Below are 16,598 nucleotides of genomic sequence, written 5' to 3'. Positions count from 1 at the left end.
CCCATCTCGTCTTGCCTTCAACTTGACTCTTGCTCTTCCCCGTGCTTCAAACTTCATTCTCTGTCTTCTCTCCTGGTTGTCTCCTATTCATCCCTCAAAACCCTGCTCAAATACCATCACGTGTGGGATGGCATCTGCACATCTTGGTGACGGGGCTAATTGCTCCGTTCCCATAGGGCTGTGCCCACTTTCACGTTATCCGAGATCATTAGCACTTGCCTTTATCAAGAGACTGTCGGGTGCCTGAAATAAAGTTCTATCTTGTGGTTTTCTGATTGTTTTCAGACACGATTTAGGCAAGACCTCCATCTTGCTGTGAGCCCACAAAAGGGAAAGATCCGAAAGTCAGGCAGGAACAAAACTCTGACACCACCAGGCCGAAGGGTTTTTCAGCAAGTCCCTTTATTTTCAACTCAAGATAACATTAATAATTAGGTATTACCCACATTGGTTTCTCAGTGCCCCGCTGATAAGGTTTTTCTGTATTGAACTCTCAACTATGTCAGAAATTTCCGCAGAGATTCACGGCAACTTTACCGTCCCTCTGTCCCTATCTGAGAAGAGTAGACCAGAAACCTTTGCCCGTGGTAAAGCGCTATGAACATAATCTGTTTCCTACTTCTATTTCTCTTTCTTGGAGTGACCTGACATCTTTATTTATAGTCAAGATTAGTGACAATGATGAAATCCGACTATAATCTTTTCTTTCTTACTCGGGGCACTGTGAAGCAAGTTTGCACTGTTTTGGAACATATTCCAGTGTAGCTCCCATATAAAAATGTTTATGATGTAAAATAATCTATAAAGGCCTCCTTTTCTCTGCCCTAGTCCTTTGTTAAAACTTACATAATTTATCTTATGGGCATGAATAAAACCTAGGCCTTCGCAAACCTTACTCTCCTGGAGATGGTTTTTCAAATGTATGTGTTCTCACATGAAAGGAGCATCATCACAGGACCAAAGGCCAAGAATGCCCTGGGTCTGTGTCAACAGTGTGGTCAAGGGTCTCTAGGATGTTCTGAACTGAACCTAATGCTTTGGGAAAGATTAGTGGCTACACGATGAAAAACCCATGTTCTGACGTCAGCGCAGTGGGTTCTAGGAAGGAAGAAATATCCTCGATCTTTTGTCAGTTTTCTCATTTGTGAGATTTTCTTTGGCGGATATGGCAGTGTTACCTATCTTTTTATTCATGTCCACACCTTCCTCTTCCTTTTCTTCATACGTTGAAAAAGAGAGTATATTTTCTCCCAATCACCATCCACCCTGTTCCATAAGAGAAGAGAAGCTAAATAGAGGGAAATAACTCCCGATGCGCAAAACAGGGGGAAAAATTACACTCTCCAGAAAAAGCAGTTTGCCCTACTTGGTCGTAGACAGAAATTAACTCACCAAAGCACAACAGGGATTCAGACCCAATTATGTCAATAGGACTTCAGTTAACATCGTGATACGAGAACCTTCTTTAACTTTCAAACTTTATGGGTACCTAGAATTCATGTTCATCTCTGGGTGTTGTATGGAAACCAATTTGGCAATAAATTTCATATTAAGAGAAAGAAAGAAAGAAAGAAAAAGAAAGAAAGAAAGAAAGAAAGAAAGAAAGAAAGAAAGAAAGAAAGGGAAAAGAAATGTTACAGTGTTGAAATATAAAAAAAAATAATAAAGGTAATATCTCTAAACTTTAGACTAATGAGCACCCACAAATGAATACAGTTGTGTCCAGTGTGTGTCTGTGAATTATTTAGAAATTGTCCTGCTATTCAGGGTGAAAAGACGTAAAAATCATCGTAGATTTATGATATCCTTAACCTATTCCAAACAGTTGCCTCCATGTAGGGTTGTTTGTGGTTGTGTTGGGAGGTTAAGAGGGGTTTCTTTCGAGGGGTGGGGGCCAGAATAAAGTTGTTCTGCAGTTACAACATTCATAATTAAAATGAGCCAGAGGAAATTAGCGACATGGCTGTTGTGATTTCTGGTGTTTTATGAAAAATAATTGTGGCCCTTTGCCATATGTTCTTGCCTTCTTCTTACACATTGCTGTTGGGATAAGATGAGACTTGACATCAACTAATTGCTTATTTCTAATCCACAATCTTGAACTACACAGAATCTCGAGGGGGGGGGGGCGGGGGAATAGCTCTGTGACAAAGACGTTCAGGAAAATAAGATCTCCTCTAACCTTTAGCCCTGCATATAACATAGACAAATTGTATAGCTAAATATAACCAGATGTGTATTGGTCCATGGGAAGATAGCTGCCTCTTTTAAGGATAAGAATGTGTTCTGTTCACTGTGAGGCACTCCACATCACGAAAGGTATTAGTTCTGAGTTGACCGAGGGGGAATAAATAAGGACATACCTAACCGGAGTATAATTCAGTTGCCTGGGCATTCCTCTCAGAGCATCGCAGAAACCTGCACCAACTGAGCATCTCCCAGATACTTGAATGAAGTAATGATTGCGTGGTATTGCATGTGGCCCAACTCAGAAGTTACTTGCCCTGTACTGGAAGACTGGGGAAGAACGAGGGTTAGAACACAGATCTGTCGGAATTTATACATTTTACTCCCCCTCGTTCTTAGCCCCCAGTTGAGGAAGCTACAGTTTGGAGATGAAGCAACCTGTCCAAGCCCACTTCACAGACGTGATGGAGGGGATTTATAAGGAGTCTGAGCGTTAGTTTCCTGCCCCATTTTTCTCCCTCTACTACATCCCCACCCCTCCTCGTGGCTGTGCAAGAAAAAATATGTCTCAGTGTCGGAAAGGCCCATCTGGTCTTTCTCAGATAAGGACAGTTATCTTCCAACAGGCTGATTCCCGCACATAAAACATAACACAAAACCCAAAGTACCTTCCGCGTCGTAGACTTTTCATACGTGGCCGTCTCTACGATTTACATGGGCAATCTCAAGTTTAAGTATGAAGGCCTTTCGAGATTACCGTCGGCAAGGATCCTCTGAGAGATGTCGCACGCAGGCAATACCCACTTACGAGCAATGAAGCCATATAGCAATATCTGAAAAAATATTGCAAGACAGTATAGGTTTTCATAGGAATTTTAGATGTATTTGTAAAAAAGAAAACAGCCTCAGGACTTGTTTCATCTTCCAACACCAGCATCATGACATTAGTTTCCTCCGCTGTGTCCGCGGCACCTTAACTGTTTTTGACCTGTCCCATGCAGTGTTTACCTGCCCTTTTTCAGGAGCGCGTGTCCTTTAAAACCCACTCCCACATGCTTTAGGAACACCTAACAGAATGTCTTTTCGTTGGGAGTCTCCCGTGCCTACCTGCGGCTCTCGTGTCAGTGCCCTTGCCTCGTCATTGTAATTTACTTGGTTCCAAGGGGCGAGTGTATGTATGTATATGTTTAAAACACAGCATATATAATGTTTGTCTGACTCCTGGGGGAAATGCAGCTTAAAATAGCATTTCTATCTTTAAAATGCTTTTGTGAACAGTTCTCACTTTGCCGGTGTCTACCTTCCAAAGGTAGAGAAAGGAAAGGATGAAATTGAGTCACACATGCGACTCTTTCTGTAATTTATGCACACTCAATGATGGTAGCGTCCCTCCTCCTTCTTTCCTGGTTTTGGAACAACCTTGTCATTGGTTCAAGAATGGCTGAGGCTGCCTGTCAGCTAAATTCCTGCCTCCATTCTCTCCGTGATGCCACATACGCTGACAGCTGCCCCTTAAATAATTATTCTCAAACACTGTTAAGGTATTTTTGGTATTTAAACGTTTAAATTTTAAATATTTATTCTCTCTCTCTCAAAATACACTTTAAAAAAAAGAGAGACATATCTATGTGAGGAAGTTCAATGTCAGCTGAGACGTGAAGAATGAGAAGATACCAGTTATAGGAAAAAAGGAGGACACAGATTGCCTCCCAAGTAAAAAGTGGGGCTTTTACCACCAGCTTTGTGATAGGAAAGATCTTGGCTAGAACTTACTAGGAAATGTAGGGGCATCTGGGTGGCTCAGGCCGGTTGTTGAGCAACTGACTTTTGATTTCAGCTCAGGTCATGATCCCAGGGTTATGGGATCAAGCCCCGTGTCGGGCTCCATACTGACCATGGAACCTGCTTGAGATATTCTCTCTCTCTCTCTCTCTCTCTCTCTCTCTCTCTCTCTCTCTCTCTCTTTCTCCCTCCCTCCCTCCCTCTGCCCTCCCATATTCTCTGTCTCTCTAAAGTAAAAAAAAAAAATGTGGCCAGAGACGAGGTCAGAGATCCTTCAGATAATGTGGGGCCTTGAAGTCCCATTGTAAGGAGTTTGAAATTTATTTCAAACGTAGCAGGAAGCCATAGAAGCTTCTAGAGCAAGATAGTGACATGATCTGATGTAGGCTTCAAATAAATCACTGTATTGCTATGTGGAGATTAAAGAAGGCAGGAGAAGAAACTAGAAGACCAGTTAGAGGCAGGGCCTCGAATCCAGGCAAAAGATAACGGTGGCCTGGACTGGGGTGGCTGATGTGAGATATAATTTGGATGTTGGAATCCTCACACACACTAATGGGTTGCATGATGAGAGTAAAGGAGAAGGATGTCTCAAAGATAACTCCACATTTTTAACTGGAACAGATGGGTGGTAGCATCATTTATTGAGATGGTAAAAACTGGGGGAGAAGTCAGTTTTGTGTTCCCTTTTCAACATGTTATGCTTTCAACTGTGACACATTCAAGTGGAGATTCCGAATACATTGGTGAACCTCAGAGAGGAGTTCGGGGCTGGCTCTTTGACTTGGGGATTATTCAGGTTATCTGTTCTATCTAAGACCATGGGACTGGGTAAGCATACTTAGGGATAGGGAGAAAGAGGAGAAGGAGAAGAAAAAGGGTCCTAGGGCCAAGTCCTGGAGACCACCAACATTCAAATATTAGGTAGGAGTAGACAACCTGTCAAAGGAAACAAAAAAGGAAGGGCCAAAGAGGGAGGGGGAACACTAAGAAATTATGGGGTCATGGTCGCCAAGAGAAGAGAGAGGGTTTCAAAGAGGAGGGAGAGAGAGGGTTTCCAAAAGGAGGGCGTGGTCAACTGTGTCAAACACTGCTGAGAGGTGAGTTGCATTAGAATAGAACATTGCCAGGGTGCCTGGGTGGCTCGGCTGGTTAACCATCTGTCTCTTGATTTTGGCTCGGGTCATGATCCTATGGTTGTGAGATAGAGCCCTGTGTCGGGCTCTGCGGTGATAGCGTGGAGCCTGCTTGGGATTCTCTCTATCCCTTTCTCTCTCTGCCCCTCCCCTGCTGGTTCTCTGTCTCTCTATCTCTCTGTCTCTCTGTCTCGCTTTCTGCAAAATACATAAAGCCTTAGACAAAGAACAGAGCCGTGTCTTTTGGGTTTGGCCGCAAGGAATGTCATTGGTCACCTTCATGAGAACAGTTTAAGAGGAGAGGCGGAAGTAGTTGTAAGAGTGAGAAGACCGAAGGAGGTTGACTGCGCACAGCACCCTTCAAAAGTTAGGCTATGAAGTTTAGGAGAGAAATAAGGCAGCCCCTTAAGGGGAATGAGGGATCAAAGGAAGGTTTGGGGAATGATTTTCTAATGTTTGTTTTATGTTTAGAACTTATACTCCAGGTAGGGAACTGGATGTGAAACCTTTGAGGAAGAGTGACACAAGTCCGCATAACAAGAGAATACGTGAAGGCACGTGTATGTCTCAACGCCTGGAGAGGGTGGAGGTAATTAACAGACTGGGATGAGGCCTGGCGCAGTGGCAAGAGCCTGGCCCGAGGCCCTGTAAGATGTGTTTCGAGTCTAACTTCCCCCCACTTACTAGCTTTGTGATCTTGAGCAAATTACAAAATGCTTCAAAGCCCGTTATTTCTTGACATCCATAAATAGGGCAAACGATGCCTGCTCTATAGGGTTTGGACGAAGATTAGATGAGGTGACGTAGGCAGAGCATTTAGTACCTAACCCAATGCCTGGTCCCTTGAGGGCCTTCGTTAACACCGTGTCCCTCTGGTTCTCCTCTCACCTTCCTTCATGACTCCAAGCTCGCTAGCAGAGAAGACACGAGGCTGTTCCGAGGAAAATGAGTTCCAAGTGGATGCCAGTGGGAGCCAGAGCTGTAGGCAGGAGCTAAGAGATAATGCTGAGAAAGATCAACATCGAGATTCAAAGGGTACGGAGTATGGCCGAGTCCCCCTTTTACTCAGAAGGAATTCTGTGTCCTTGGGTGTTCTTATAACTGGTGTCTTTCCATCCTTCAGGTCTCAGGTGACATTGAACCTTCTTACATAGGTATTTCATGACCACCGTGACCAAAGAACACTCCATCCCCACCACATGGAGACCGTTGTTCTCACCATAACCCTCCACTTGCTATCTTCAGAGAACCTTCTTATTTTATTGAATATTTGTTTATCTGTTTGCCCTATTTCTTTCCTGTTTATCCTATTTCTCTCTGTGTTCACCTTATTAGGCTGTGTACGTCAAGAAAGTAGAAGCTTGTCTTTCACCACTGGAGGCCTAGATGCTGATATATTAAATATTAGTGGGAGGGAGATAAAGTTGGGAAGGAGGGAAGATAGAAGGAAAGAAGGAAGAAAGGAAGGAAAGAAGGAAGAAAGGAAGGAAAGAAGGAAGGAAGGAAGGAAGGAAGGAAGGAAGGAAGGAAGGACAGAAGGAAGGAAATTTAAGGGCTGGGACTACATCTGTCTTACATTAGATGTGGTCCCATAGCTCCTAGTGAAATCTTGGAAATACCATAGGCACTTACATGTATGTTTGTGTGATGAATAAATATGCAGAGAATTTTCACACTGTAACAGAATAAAAACAAACAAGTGAAAACGCGATGCAGAAGAGAAAAGATGATTCCCATGTTACTTCCAACCTGGTATATCTGAAGTGAACTCTTTGATTTTAAACAGTAATTTTAAGACTAGAGTAAACCAAAGGGGCAGACAAGGAGAGAAAGCATCACGTGTTACCAGAGTTTGCAATTGCTTGAGGCGGTCTGACAAATAGGATTTTGCTCAGTTTCCTCCAGGGGAATCCACCCAAGGCCAGGCATTTTTAAAGATTCGATTTTGAAATAAAGGTTTGCACCTGGCAATGTACCGAGGCAGGAGACCATATCCCTTCTCTCCACTGTTCTCGGGCACAAGTGTGAGAATTTTTGAATGAGATATGAAAGCAAAGACAACGAACCCTGCAGGATAATAGTCTCTGAGGACCTTAATAACAGCCATTTTTAAAGCACAGCCTGTGGACTCCTAAATCCATAGCTGCTCGTTTAAGATGCATTGCGATGCAGTGGACCTGCAAACACACTCCCTATCTACCTAGAGCAACAAGGCTCCAAGCCAAACAAGAGTCCCCAAATTAACTCTTGTTTCTCTTGGGCTGATGACTCTGCTGCTTTCCCAAGGACTGCAATGGCCAGAGATAGAATAACAGAAAACAGTCACACCTTCTGTGAGTCTGTACCCAACTGCATTTCCTGAGTGAGTGAAGGACGTCTGGTGGTTAGATTAGAGTCCTTATAAGGCCAAGTTTGTAGGTCCAGTTCCTTTATACGGGTGCTTCTCAAAAAAAAAAAAAATCCATTAGGAAGGGTAATTCTGTTTTGTTTTGCTAGTTTTAATGTTCAATCCATACCAGACTGATACTTTTGTAACATGCAATAAAAATGAATTACTTTTCAAACTTACAAAAACCAGACACAAAATGCAACCCCGCGCTTTTTATTTTTAGGTTGCTATAAACGTTTTGAAAGATTTACTCTCGATTTCTGTTCTCATAATGGAATGTGTGTGTGTGTGTGTGTGTGTGTGTGTGTGTGTGTGTGTGTATACTCCAAAACCTCGAGTATTGAGAGCCTGTGTCTCACAAGTCATTTTGGATAACCAAACGAAGGGAGTTTGACTTTTGTGCATGGGTTTTTGTTTTGTTTAATGTCTTTAAAGCATCAACACCTTTCTGGGATAACTATGTTGGACAAATTCAGTTAAAGAGTTTTAGATAGGGGCGCCTGGGTGACTCGGTTGGTTAAACGTCTGACTTTGGCTTAGGTCATGATCTCACAGTTCGTGAGTCCAAGCCCCCAATCAAGTGTCACTGTGGAGCCCTCTTCGGATCCTGTCCCCTTCTCTCTCTGCCCCTCCCCTGCTGACGCATGCACGTTCTCATTGTCTCTCTCTCTCTCTCTCTTTCTCTCTCTCTCTCTCTCTCTCTCTCTCAAAAATAGAATAAACATTAAAAGAAATTTTAAAAGTTTTAGATATACTGCTTCTTAAATAGAGTTTGCTGAACATACTTCTGCTTTTCCTGGTGAATTTCAGATCTTCATTATCAACATTAATTATTTGGCTTCACATTAAAGCAAGGTGATGCCTTCAAGGGCTAATAATATATGTAGGGCTGTTAGTCGCCACGCTGCGTAACCCCGGTCACCTATGTGTGCCCGTGGCTCCTTCTACAGCTTTCTGGTTCTCTGTCAGGTGTCGCTCCTTGCCACTTTCCGTGTAGCCCTCGAGGATAACTTCTCTCCTGTTTTGGATCTTTGTTCCTGACCTTTTAAGTTCTTGGAAATCAGATCACCACTCCTTCTTTTTCTTTCTTCTTTTTTTTTTTTTTTTTTTTCCTATCAAGAGAATTTGAATTAGGTGAAAATTATCAGTGAAGAGGAACTAATGGCCTTATCATTATTCACATACTAATTGCTTTCAGAAAAGATTAGAGATTGTGCGTCTTTCGTGAATTTTGTACGGAGATGCGGTCACTTATTTTTATTCTTCCCACATCTTTTTTGTCTGTTTTGTTTTGTTGCTGACTTCTCGGTTACATTCAAGATAGGGAGGCTGTCCTTTGCTGAGCTCTTTTTTTAGGGACAAATAGCTCCATTTACATAGGAAAGAAAATATTTGGATACTATTATCAATGATGTTTTGGAATAGTATAATCATTTGTTTGGATATAATCAGAAGGGTGTAGCCCTAACTCATTCTTGACATCTCTCTTCTTTATTTTTCTTCTAGTAAAACTTTTCTAACTTCTCCTCTTCTTCTCCAATCATCTCGTTACTTAGGGACACTGTGGATCATTCTACTTGTTGAGTGAGACAGTACAAATTTAATATTCCATAATCTTGTCTTTGTCCTACTTTCCTTTAGAAACTTTTATTCTCAGTGACTTCCTGAAAGAAGGCCTCCACCCTACTTAGTGTAAGGACCTCAACTGCACTCTTTTTTTTTTTATTGTTTTTTATGGTTTATTTTATTTTTGAGAGAGAGACAGAGTGTGAGCGGGGGAGGAGCAGAGAGAGAGGGAGACACAGAACCCGAAGCAGGCTCCAGGCTCCGAGCTGTCAGCACAGAGCCCGAAGGGGGTTCAGACTGGCAAACTGTGAGATTATGACTTGAGCCGAAGTCGACGCTTAACCAACTGAGCCACCCAGGAGCCCCGGACCTCAACTACAGTCTGTCTCTTCCGAACACACATCGTGGCTTCCCATCGGGCTGTGCAATTCATTGTCCCTGCTCATAAAGCAAACTCACTCCCCCCTTCTGCCATTCTTACAGTCTTCTGCCCAGTGGGAACACCTCCTTCCCTCTACCTCTCTCAGTCTTATCCGTCCTTCAAGGCTCAGACCAAGTCCCATGAGTTCATGAAGTCTATTTCTAGCACTTGGCCTCCACACTGATTGTCTTCCAAGAGAAACCCTTATATTAGCTATTACTTATTAAAGGCTTTTTGTGTTCTGGACACTGTTAAAAGTATTTTACAAAAATTATTCCATGTAAGATTCAAAACAACCCAGCAGGTAGGTATTATTATTTAATATTTAGCAAAGCCAAAGAGATTAAAGAGTTTTTCAACTTAGGCAGCTAATAAGGGAAAGAGAAGGGGGAGACTCAAACTAGGTCTACTTAACTGCATTCTGCCATGAATTTTCCCGGGAGGCTGAGAAAGGGGACTTAGGAAAGAAGGAGGCCAGACTCTCAGAAAAAAGAAGGGAGTGCGAGATTTGAAACAGCTCTCCAGGAAACAAGATTCTCTCCACTCCTAAAACCTCTGCGCTGTGAATGTACTGCTTGCCTTACAGCTGGCCTTCTTGATGGTCACAGTGGAGTTTTCCTCTGTGATCACACAGAATTTTAGGCTCTGCGGTCCTTTGGTGGGGGAGGCAACAAATTATTATTTTATTGGCACCCGGTTTCTCAATGATTGGATGTTCTCTCTTATTGTATTGGAGATCTCTCTGTCCACTGCTTCAGTTCTGTTTAATAGTCTCCATATTATTAAGACCATAAAATGAACTCTTGGGGTACCGAAAGCATTTTTCTGCCTTGTCTGGTGGCAGGGCGAGGTTTGTTGAAACTTCAGCAACACTCCTAACACTCCTAACACTCCGTCGTGTTATTCACAGGAGAAAATAATTGGGAAAAATTTTTAGTTAATAGGAAAAACCTCAGAGGTAACATCGCCTCGTGCTTAAGAGCACAGTCCCTGGGGTCCAATAGCCTGGGTTTGAAATCTGGCCCCGTGGTTGATCAGCTGTGTGACCTTGGGCATTTTTCCCTCTTCTTTAGTTATTGGTCTTTTTAAAGAATACCATCAAAAAAAAGAAGAGAGCCTTCGTTTTAGTTACATCAGAAGTGAAATACAACTACTTACAAATGCCTGTGAAAATTTCTTTTTGTCCAGATTGGCTCTCTGCTGAGACCTCCACTTGATTCTCTATGCCCGCCGCCTGCTTTTCTGTGGCCCCCGAGTCTAAGGTCCCTCTTAAGAAAAACGCCATTGTGGGAGTTTTAGGCAAGTGTGGGTGTCCTCCTTCCTACCTGTCCTGTCAATGTCTCCTCCCCCCAGGAGTCATGCTGCCCACTCGTATTTAAAAAATCTCCATTACAGCCTGCCAACCTCCTTTCAAAAAAGCCTTGTGTTCCTCACCAACGCTCACCTCCGTTTTCCGCGTCCTGTGGCTTGACAAATTCCCTACCAGCCTGCCGTCCCGAGGGAACACGGACCGGCTGCATCGATACCGACGTGTCAGGCCATTGCTTAGTGTGATGTTACTGAAGGGAGGACTTCTGTTCCGGCGGCAAGGAGAGTTTGCAGCAGGAGCCCTTTGTGGCCCAAACGGTTTTTGCTCACAGGGGGTCCCAGCTGCCCAGCTGCCAAAGAAGAAGTGAAAACGGTGGTCAGGATTCCATCTTCCGTTCGGAACAAATCAATCCATGCGGGTACATTTCTGATGGAAGTCAGTAACGTCCACTTTCCAAGTGCTTTTCCCTCAACAGTTGCTTTTCCCCACCTTGTTAGGAATAGCCTCGTTCAGTTTCAGTAACTACTGTCTATTACAAGCGCTGCTCATAGCAAATGGGGCGGGGAGGGGCAGCCCAAGAGCTTGCAGAGTCGAAAGAACTCTAATTCTGATACTTAAACGATACATGACTGTAGGCAAGTCAGTTACATTTCTCTCCACCTCGGTGCTCTCATAGGAAAAACAGAGAAAACACATACTCCACAGGGCCAGGAGGAAGAGCAAAGCGGTACCTTTGTAAGTGTTTTGTACACCGTAAAGCCCATTACTGTTCTTGTGTCATTTGTCACTCTCAACCAGCACGGTGACCCAGAGAAGAGGTGCAAGCTAGGAGCTCCCTCGTGCCCGTGCCAAGACTTTTATAGTTCAGCCACGTCCGAACTTCCAAGGGGAGCAGTTTTTATCCCAACACCTCTGAGATTGGGCCGGAAATTCCCATCAATATTTAGTTGGTAATATGAAGGAGTTCATTCGAAAGCACACGCTAGATTTCCGGAGACGTACAGGCAGAGCTCACTCTTGCGTTCCTCTTATTTCCCACCGTGCTAAGACTAGACAAATAACCAGTCCTCAATAAATAAGGGTGCATCGGTTTTACATGTGTTTATCTTTTTGATGATACAACAAAGATGTTTATAGGTGGCATAACAGAAATAGCAAAGATGAAAATTAGCAGACTTACGAATCACCTTCCTCTTTATGCTTGGGAAGATCGCTCATTTATTCAAGAAGGTGTTGATAACTTCACGATCTACATGATCTTAAGGAACTATCGATTGAGCTTCGGTGTCTGCTCTAAGCGCGGGATCTAAAAATTCAGATGAACTATCATTTATATGCATGTTGATGCACAAAGCTGATTTGTATTGGTCAGACCTCATTTTCTTGAGCAACTGAAGGTTTGGTGTCCGTCCCCTAGGTGGGTACTCCGAGGCAAAGTTCTGAATCAGATACAGCAAGAGGAAAAGTGAAGCAAAAGAGAGAAGTGGGGAGAATTCTGTGGATGACTTGGGTCTGTTTGGTTTTGAGCCCTGATTTCTTTAGATACATTAACATCACTTTTCTCTTTTCCTGAAGAAGTGGCGAATTCAGCAGGGGCATGTTCTGCCCCGTTCTGTGACCTAAACAAAGAACAGAGATGCGTGTTTGATCAAACCCCATCCTGCAGGAAGCCCAATACCAGTTTTCCACCACGTAAGCTGGTCTCGAAATCAGGCAATTTCCTTGCAGCACAAGCCTGTTCTTTGATGGGATAGAGATAGATGCTGCTCGATCTGTTGGACTCTTTCCCTTCTTTCAACTTTGGATGTGCTTCTATCCATACCCCCACCCCCCCACCGCCACCTCGTGACTTCCAGAAATAGCGACAGGGACATTCATTGTCCATCCACCTTACTTCTCAACATTCCGAAGTCGGCATCTAAGAGTCCGTGACTTGCTCTCACATCCCCCCTCACTTCAGAAGAGCCATTTCATTCCATTTTAGAAAGAGAGAGCAGAAAAAAAAAAAAGTTTCTAGTTACACAGATCAATCCAATTGTTCGGAGCTTCAGAATGAATTTTTAAACTTGTTGAACAGAAGCATACAAATCTCTCAAAGCAAGTCAGATAATGGACAAAGGCTCCATTCATTGTGTGGGCAGAAAGGAATGCTGGTACCCGGCAGCTCTCTAAGGAATGTTCCTTTGGCTTTGACCGTTCTGTTGGGAACAAGGAGGGAAACACATATAGAAAATGAATTTCTAATGTCTCTGGCTTATAATGGCAAAATGATAAGAAAAGTTGGCTGTTTCATATAAACTGTCAGTTGCATATTCCAGGCCTCCTCTCTGAGGTCCCTCCCACACCCACAGGCCTGGCCACCGTTTAGTGGGGAGTACAAAGTGGCTGTTTATTATTATTGACTGGTGAGGCCTGTGCTCTGAAATTCATTCTGTCAACAGAATGTAAGCAAAGTTGGCATTTTAAAGCAGGGCTCTTTCAGTCGCTGGGTTTTCTCAGGATTGCTATGCAACACGATCAGTGCTGTAGTCCCCGGTTCAAGCTGAAAATGTTACACAGGAAGACATACCATGTAAAGGTCAGATTCTTCTACTATGATAATTTTCTTGATCTGTGTATATACAAATGAGGTTGAATGTGTAATCTCTTATCATAACGCTTCTCAAGGTCCTGTGGGCTTTCTACCTGTCAAGCCTAAAAATACGACGGTAGTTTAAGTGGGAAATCTTACTAATAAATGTATGACGCTATAATAAATGTGTGATGCTGTAATGCCAAGGTGAACTTAATGTGCATTGTCAAGAAGATGCTCTCCTATGATAGAATCCCATTAACGTGCTGGTGCTGCGGACCGAGTACAACCTTGTTTATTAGTCTCTCCATGCTTTTATGGTCGGAATCAACTCTACAGATTACTTATGTGCATGGAAAATACGACTTAACCCATAGTGTAATGAAATGATCGGCCCTGGGGTGCACTTTGTCATGGAATTTTATTTCTTATCACTTCCAGAAAACACTCTCTTTTGTCTGCGGACTCGTGGATGTAACTTAGGAAACGTGTAAAGTTGCAGATATATAATGTTCCAATTTATAACGTCAAGGAATAAATTGATTATACCTAATAAGATGCCCACTTCCGATCTCCATAATAACACGAAGAGATAATACAACAAGAAGAGGAAGTTGGGGGTGCATCGTCTTGTTAGTTGACCCAGTTCAAGTGTCTTGTGAACGAATCATTTTTTACACTCCTCCCAAATCACGTTTAGCCGATCTCTTTCGCTTGGTAACTCTGTGCATGTTCTTCTTCCTGCCGTCTCGTAGGACCTCCAAGGAGAAATCGAAGCTCACACAGATATCTATCACAACCTGGATGAAAATGGCCAGAAAGTCCTGAGATCCCTGGAAGGTTCTGATGACGCAGCCCTGTTGCAAAGACGTTTGGATACCATGAACTTCAAGTGGAGGGAGCTTCGGAAGAAGTCTCTCAACATTAGGTAGGAGCACATCAGGGGTAAAAAAAAAAAAAAGCCAGAAATGAATTGAAATGGGGAGACTGGCCTCATTTTCCTAACTCGAGTAGCTAATATCTCATATGTTTATGTAAATCACCCATTTTCGGAATGATTCACTTTATTTTGAATAAATGAATCATTCATTTGCTTGGTACGGAGCCGATTGATACTTGAGGGTTCAGATCAGATTAGAATGGTGAGGTTGTATAACCATGGGAGAGATGCATATTAAGACATTAGAGTGAATTTAAATGAGGAACACAGCTATCCTAATTTGATAGAGTTCTCTCTTGGCTTACTACAGGATTATACAAAAAGGGAGAAAATTAGCGTGTGTTTATCGTGTAATTCTTGGGCTTTACTCTAAACGCATAACAGAGGACATCCCTTAAATACCAGAATGCCTTGTAATTAACACTTTAGAGGAGACCTCTCCGTAGCTCCTGCCGCTACGGAGGAATTGTAGACACTTCTGGTCTTCCGCTCCCTCTCACATTTTCTCGCCACATCCTCCGTAGCCTAAGCCTTTAGTTGTTCTGCACTCTCCCCTTTTGCACAGTTGCCCATTCTCCTGAGAAGCTGGTGGACGCACCTCAGCGTTGTTGGAAAGAGCACAGAGGGGAGCTCTTACTACACCCATTGTGAGACAGTTCAGTGGCAGCGCAAAAAGAGGGCACAGTTACGTGCGACGCCCCGTGTCGCATAAATGACACGGGAAATGCAAGGAGCGCTAGTCAGGTTTCCTGCTTTCTGATCACTTGTGTGTCCCAATTTCACATGTCTTTATACAAATATTTTGTGCTTTCTTCTGTGTCTGGAAGAGGGGTGGTAGCAGAGGGTGGCAGAGGGAGACGAACGGACTTCACGGTAGATGGAAGGGAATGTGCTAAACCCTGGGAGGAGGTGTTACCCCCAGGTTGTGAGATGACAGAGTGGAGGTTTCTTTTTCTCCTTTATAGTTCTTCTCAATCGGCCAAACTTTGGACGGACAGCCTATTTGCTTCTCTAAAGAGGGGGAATTTCCCCGAAGTTTAGTAATTCAAAAGCACTCTCGTAAAATCCTGTGCTTATAATGCGAAACGCTACTAATGACAGCAGCCAACACCCAGTGCGTCACGTATCACGCGGTGTCCTGGGCACTTTAGATTTCTTGACCCGTTGAATGCTCTCAGCAGCGCTAAGTGATAGACTTTGTTATTATTCTGTCTTTGTATCTGAAGAAAGTGAGGTCCAGAGGGGCTAAATAATTTTCCTAAGGTCATTTAGTTAGTAAGTGACAGATCCAAGATCGAAGACAGGGCATCCGGCTCCAGAGTCTGAGCTTTTTACCATCAGTGTAGTAATACCGTGAGGTATAAAGCAGAAAGGAAAAGGTAAGCCTCACCTAACTTTTGCACATAGATACATAATAAATTAAAGGATGGAATAGGGCAACAGATATTTCTATGAGTAAGAAAGGATTTATTTTCAAGTTTATTTATTTATGTTCAGAGGGAGAGAGAGAGAAAGCGAGAATGGGGTAGGGGCAGAGAGAGAGGGAGAGAGAGAGAATCCCAAGCAGGCTCCGGACCCTCAGTGCAGAGCCCGATGCAGGGCTCAAACTCACAAACGGAGATCATGGCCTGAACTGAAATCACGAGTCAGACGCTTAACCTGAGCCACCCAGGCGCCCCAGGATTTATTTGTATTCATAAGGTTTCCCCCCCAAGATTGTGCCCCAGCCTCTAAGACACTCATTTTGATCTCCCGCTTCGGTCCATGAAGTTTGTATCGATGTATTGAGGCAGAGTTGGGAACAACAGTGGGCAGTGGCATTTTCAAAGACAGCGAGACTCCATTCTCCGTCTGTCCCTTAGACTCGAGGCGAGGTCAGTGTGTGTAATGACAAAGGCCACTTTCATAACATCTATCGTTAAAAGGGAATGAAATACGTGAAATGGGGAAGATATTGGTAGATAAAGTGAAAGGAAAGAAAGTTACTCTTTTTCACAGGAAGGAAAAAGAAAGGTGCTCTAATTGTTCTGAACATCACTCAGTGCCTTTTCTCTCCTTCGTGTGAACTTGATGAAATAAAAGGAGAATCGAAAGCGGCAAAGAGCGTGTCGGCCAAAATATGGGCTCTTCATTCTCAGCAATTTCCCATATGCCAGGCACTGCAGTTTAATTCTTGCTGTCATTAATCAAGGAGGAAACAGTTACCTTGGCTTATCGAAGGTGCCGCGAGTTCTAGGATTTACATATTCCCATCAATGGTTTTGTGTTACGAACACTCACTTACAAAAAACGAAGA

At 43.3% G+C, this 16,598-nt stretch overlaps 1 protein-coding gene and 1 long non-coding RNA gene across 17 annotated transcripts in view; one reads left to right on the top strand and one right to left on the bottom strand.

Annotated features, from left to right (window-relative positions):
* DMD (dystrophin) overlaps nt 1-16,598 on the top strand; it is a 2,379,610-nt gene that overhangs the window by 1,996,039 nt on the left and 366,973 nt on the right. For 14 of the 16 annotated variants that reach the window (XM_045050793.1, XM_045050788.1, XM_045050791.1 and 11 more), the window contains one exon: nt 14,118-14,290. In XM_045050793.1, the coding sequence (XP_044906728.1) occupies nt 14,118-14,290 (173 nt within the window). Of the gene's footprint in view, nt 1-13,232; nt 13,369-14,117; nt 14,291-16,598 lie in introns of those variants that run through there. The other 2 variants (XM_045050802.1, XM_045050803.1) reach the window with 1 other exon arrangement.
* LOC123383366 lies at nt 384-7,467 on the bottom strand. Its single transcript, XR_006593037.1, has 4 exons — nt 5,994-7,467; nt 2,856-3,020; nt 2,364-2,517; nt 384-1,266 (listed from the first exon to the last, which is right to left on the bottom strand). It is a non-coding gene; the product is annotated as an uncharacterized LOC123383366 (long non-coding RNA).

The sequence above is a fragment of the Felis catus genome, chromosome X, assembly GCF_018350175.1.
Source record: "Felis catus isolate Fca126 chromosome X, F.catus_Fca126_mat1.0, whole genome shotgun sequence".
In the NCBI taxonomy this organism is placed as follows: Eukaryota; Metazoa; Chordata; class Mammalia; order Carnivora; family Felidae; genus Felis; species Felis catus.
The sequence above is the reverse complement of the archived record's forward strand: the minus strand, read 5'-3'. Positions and strand labels throughout refer to the sequence as shown.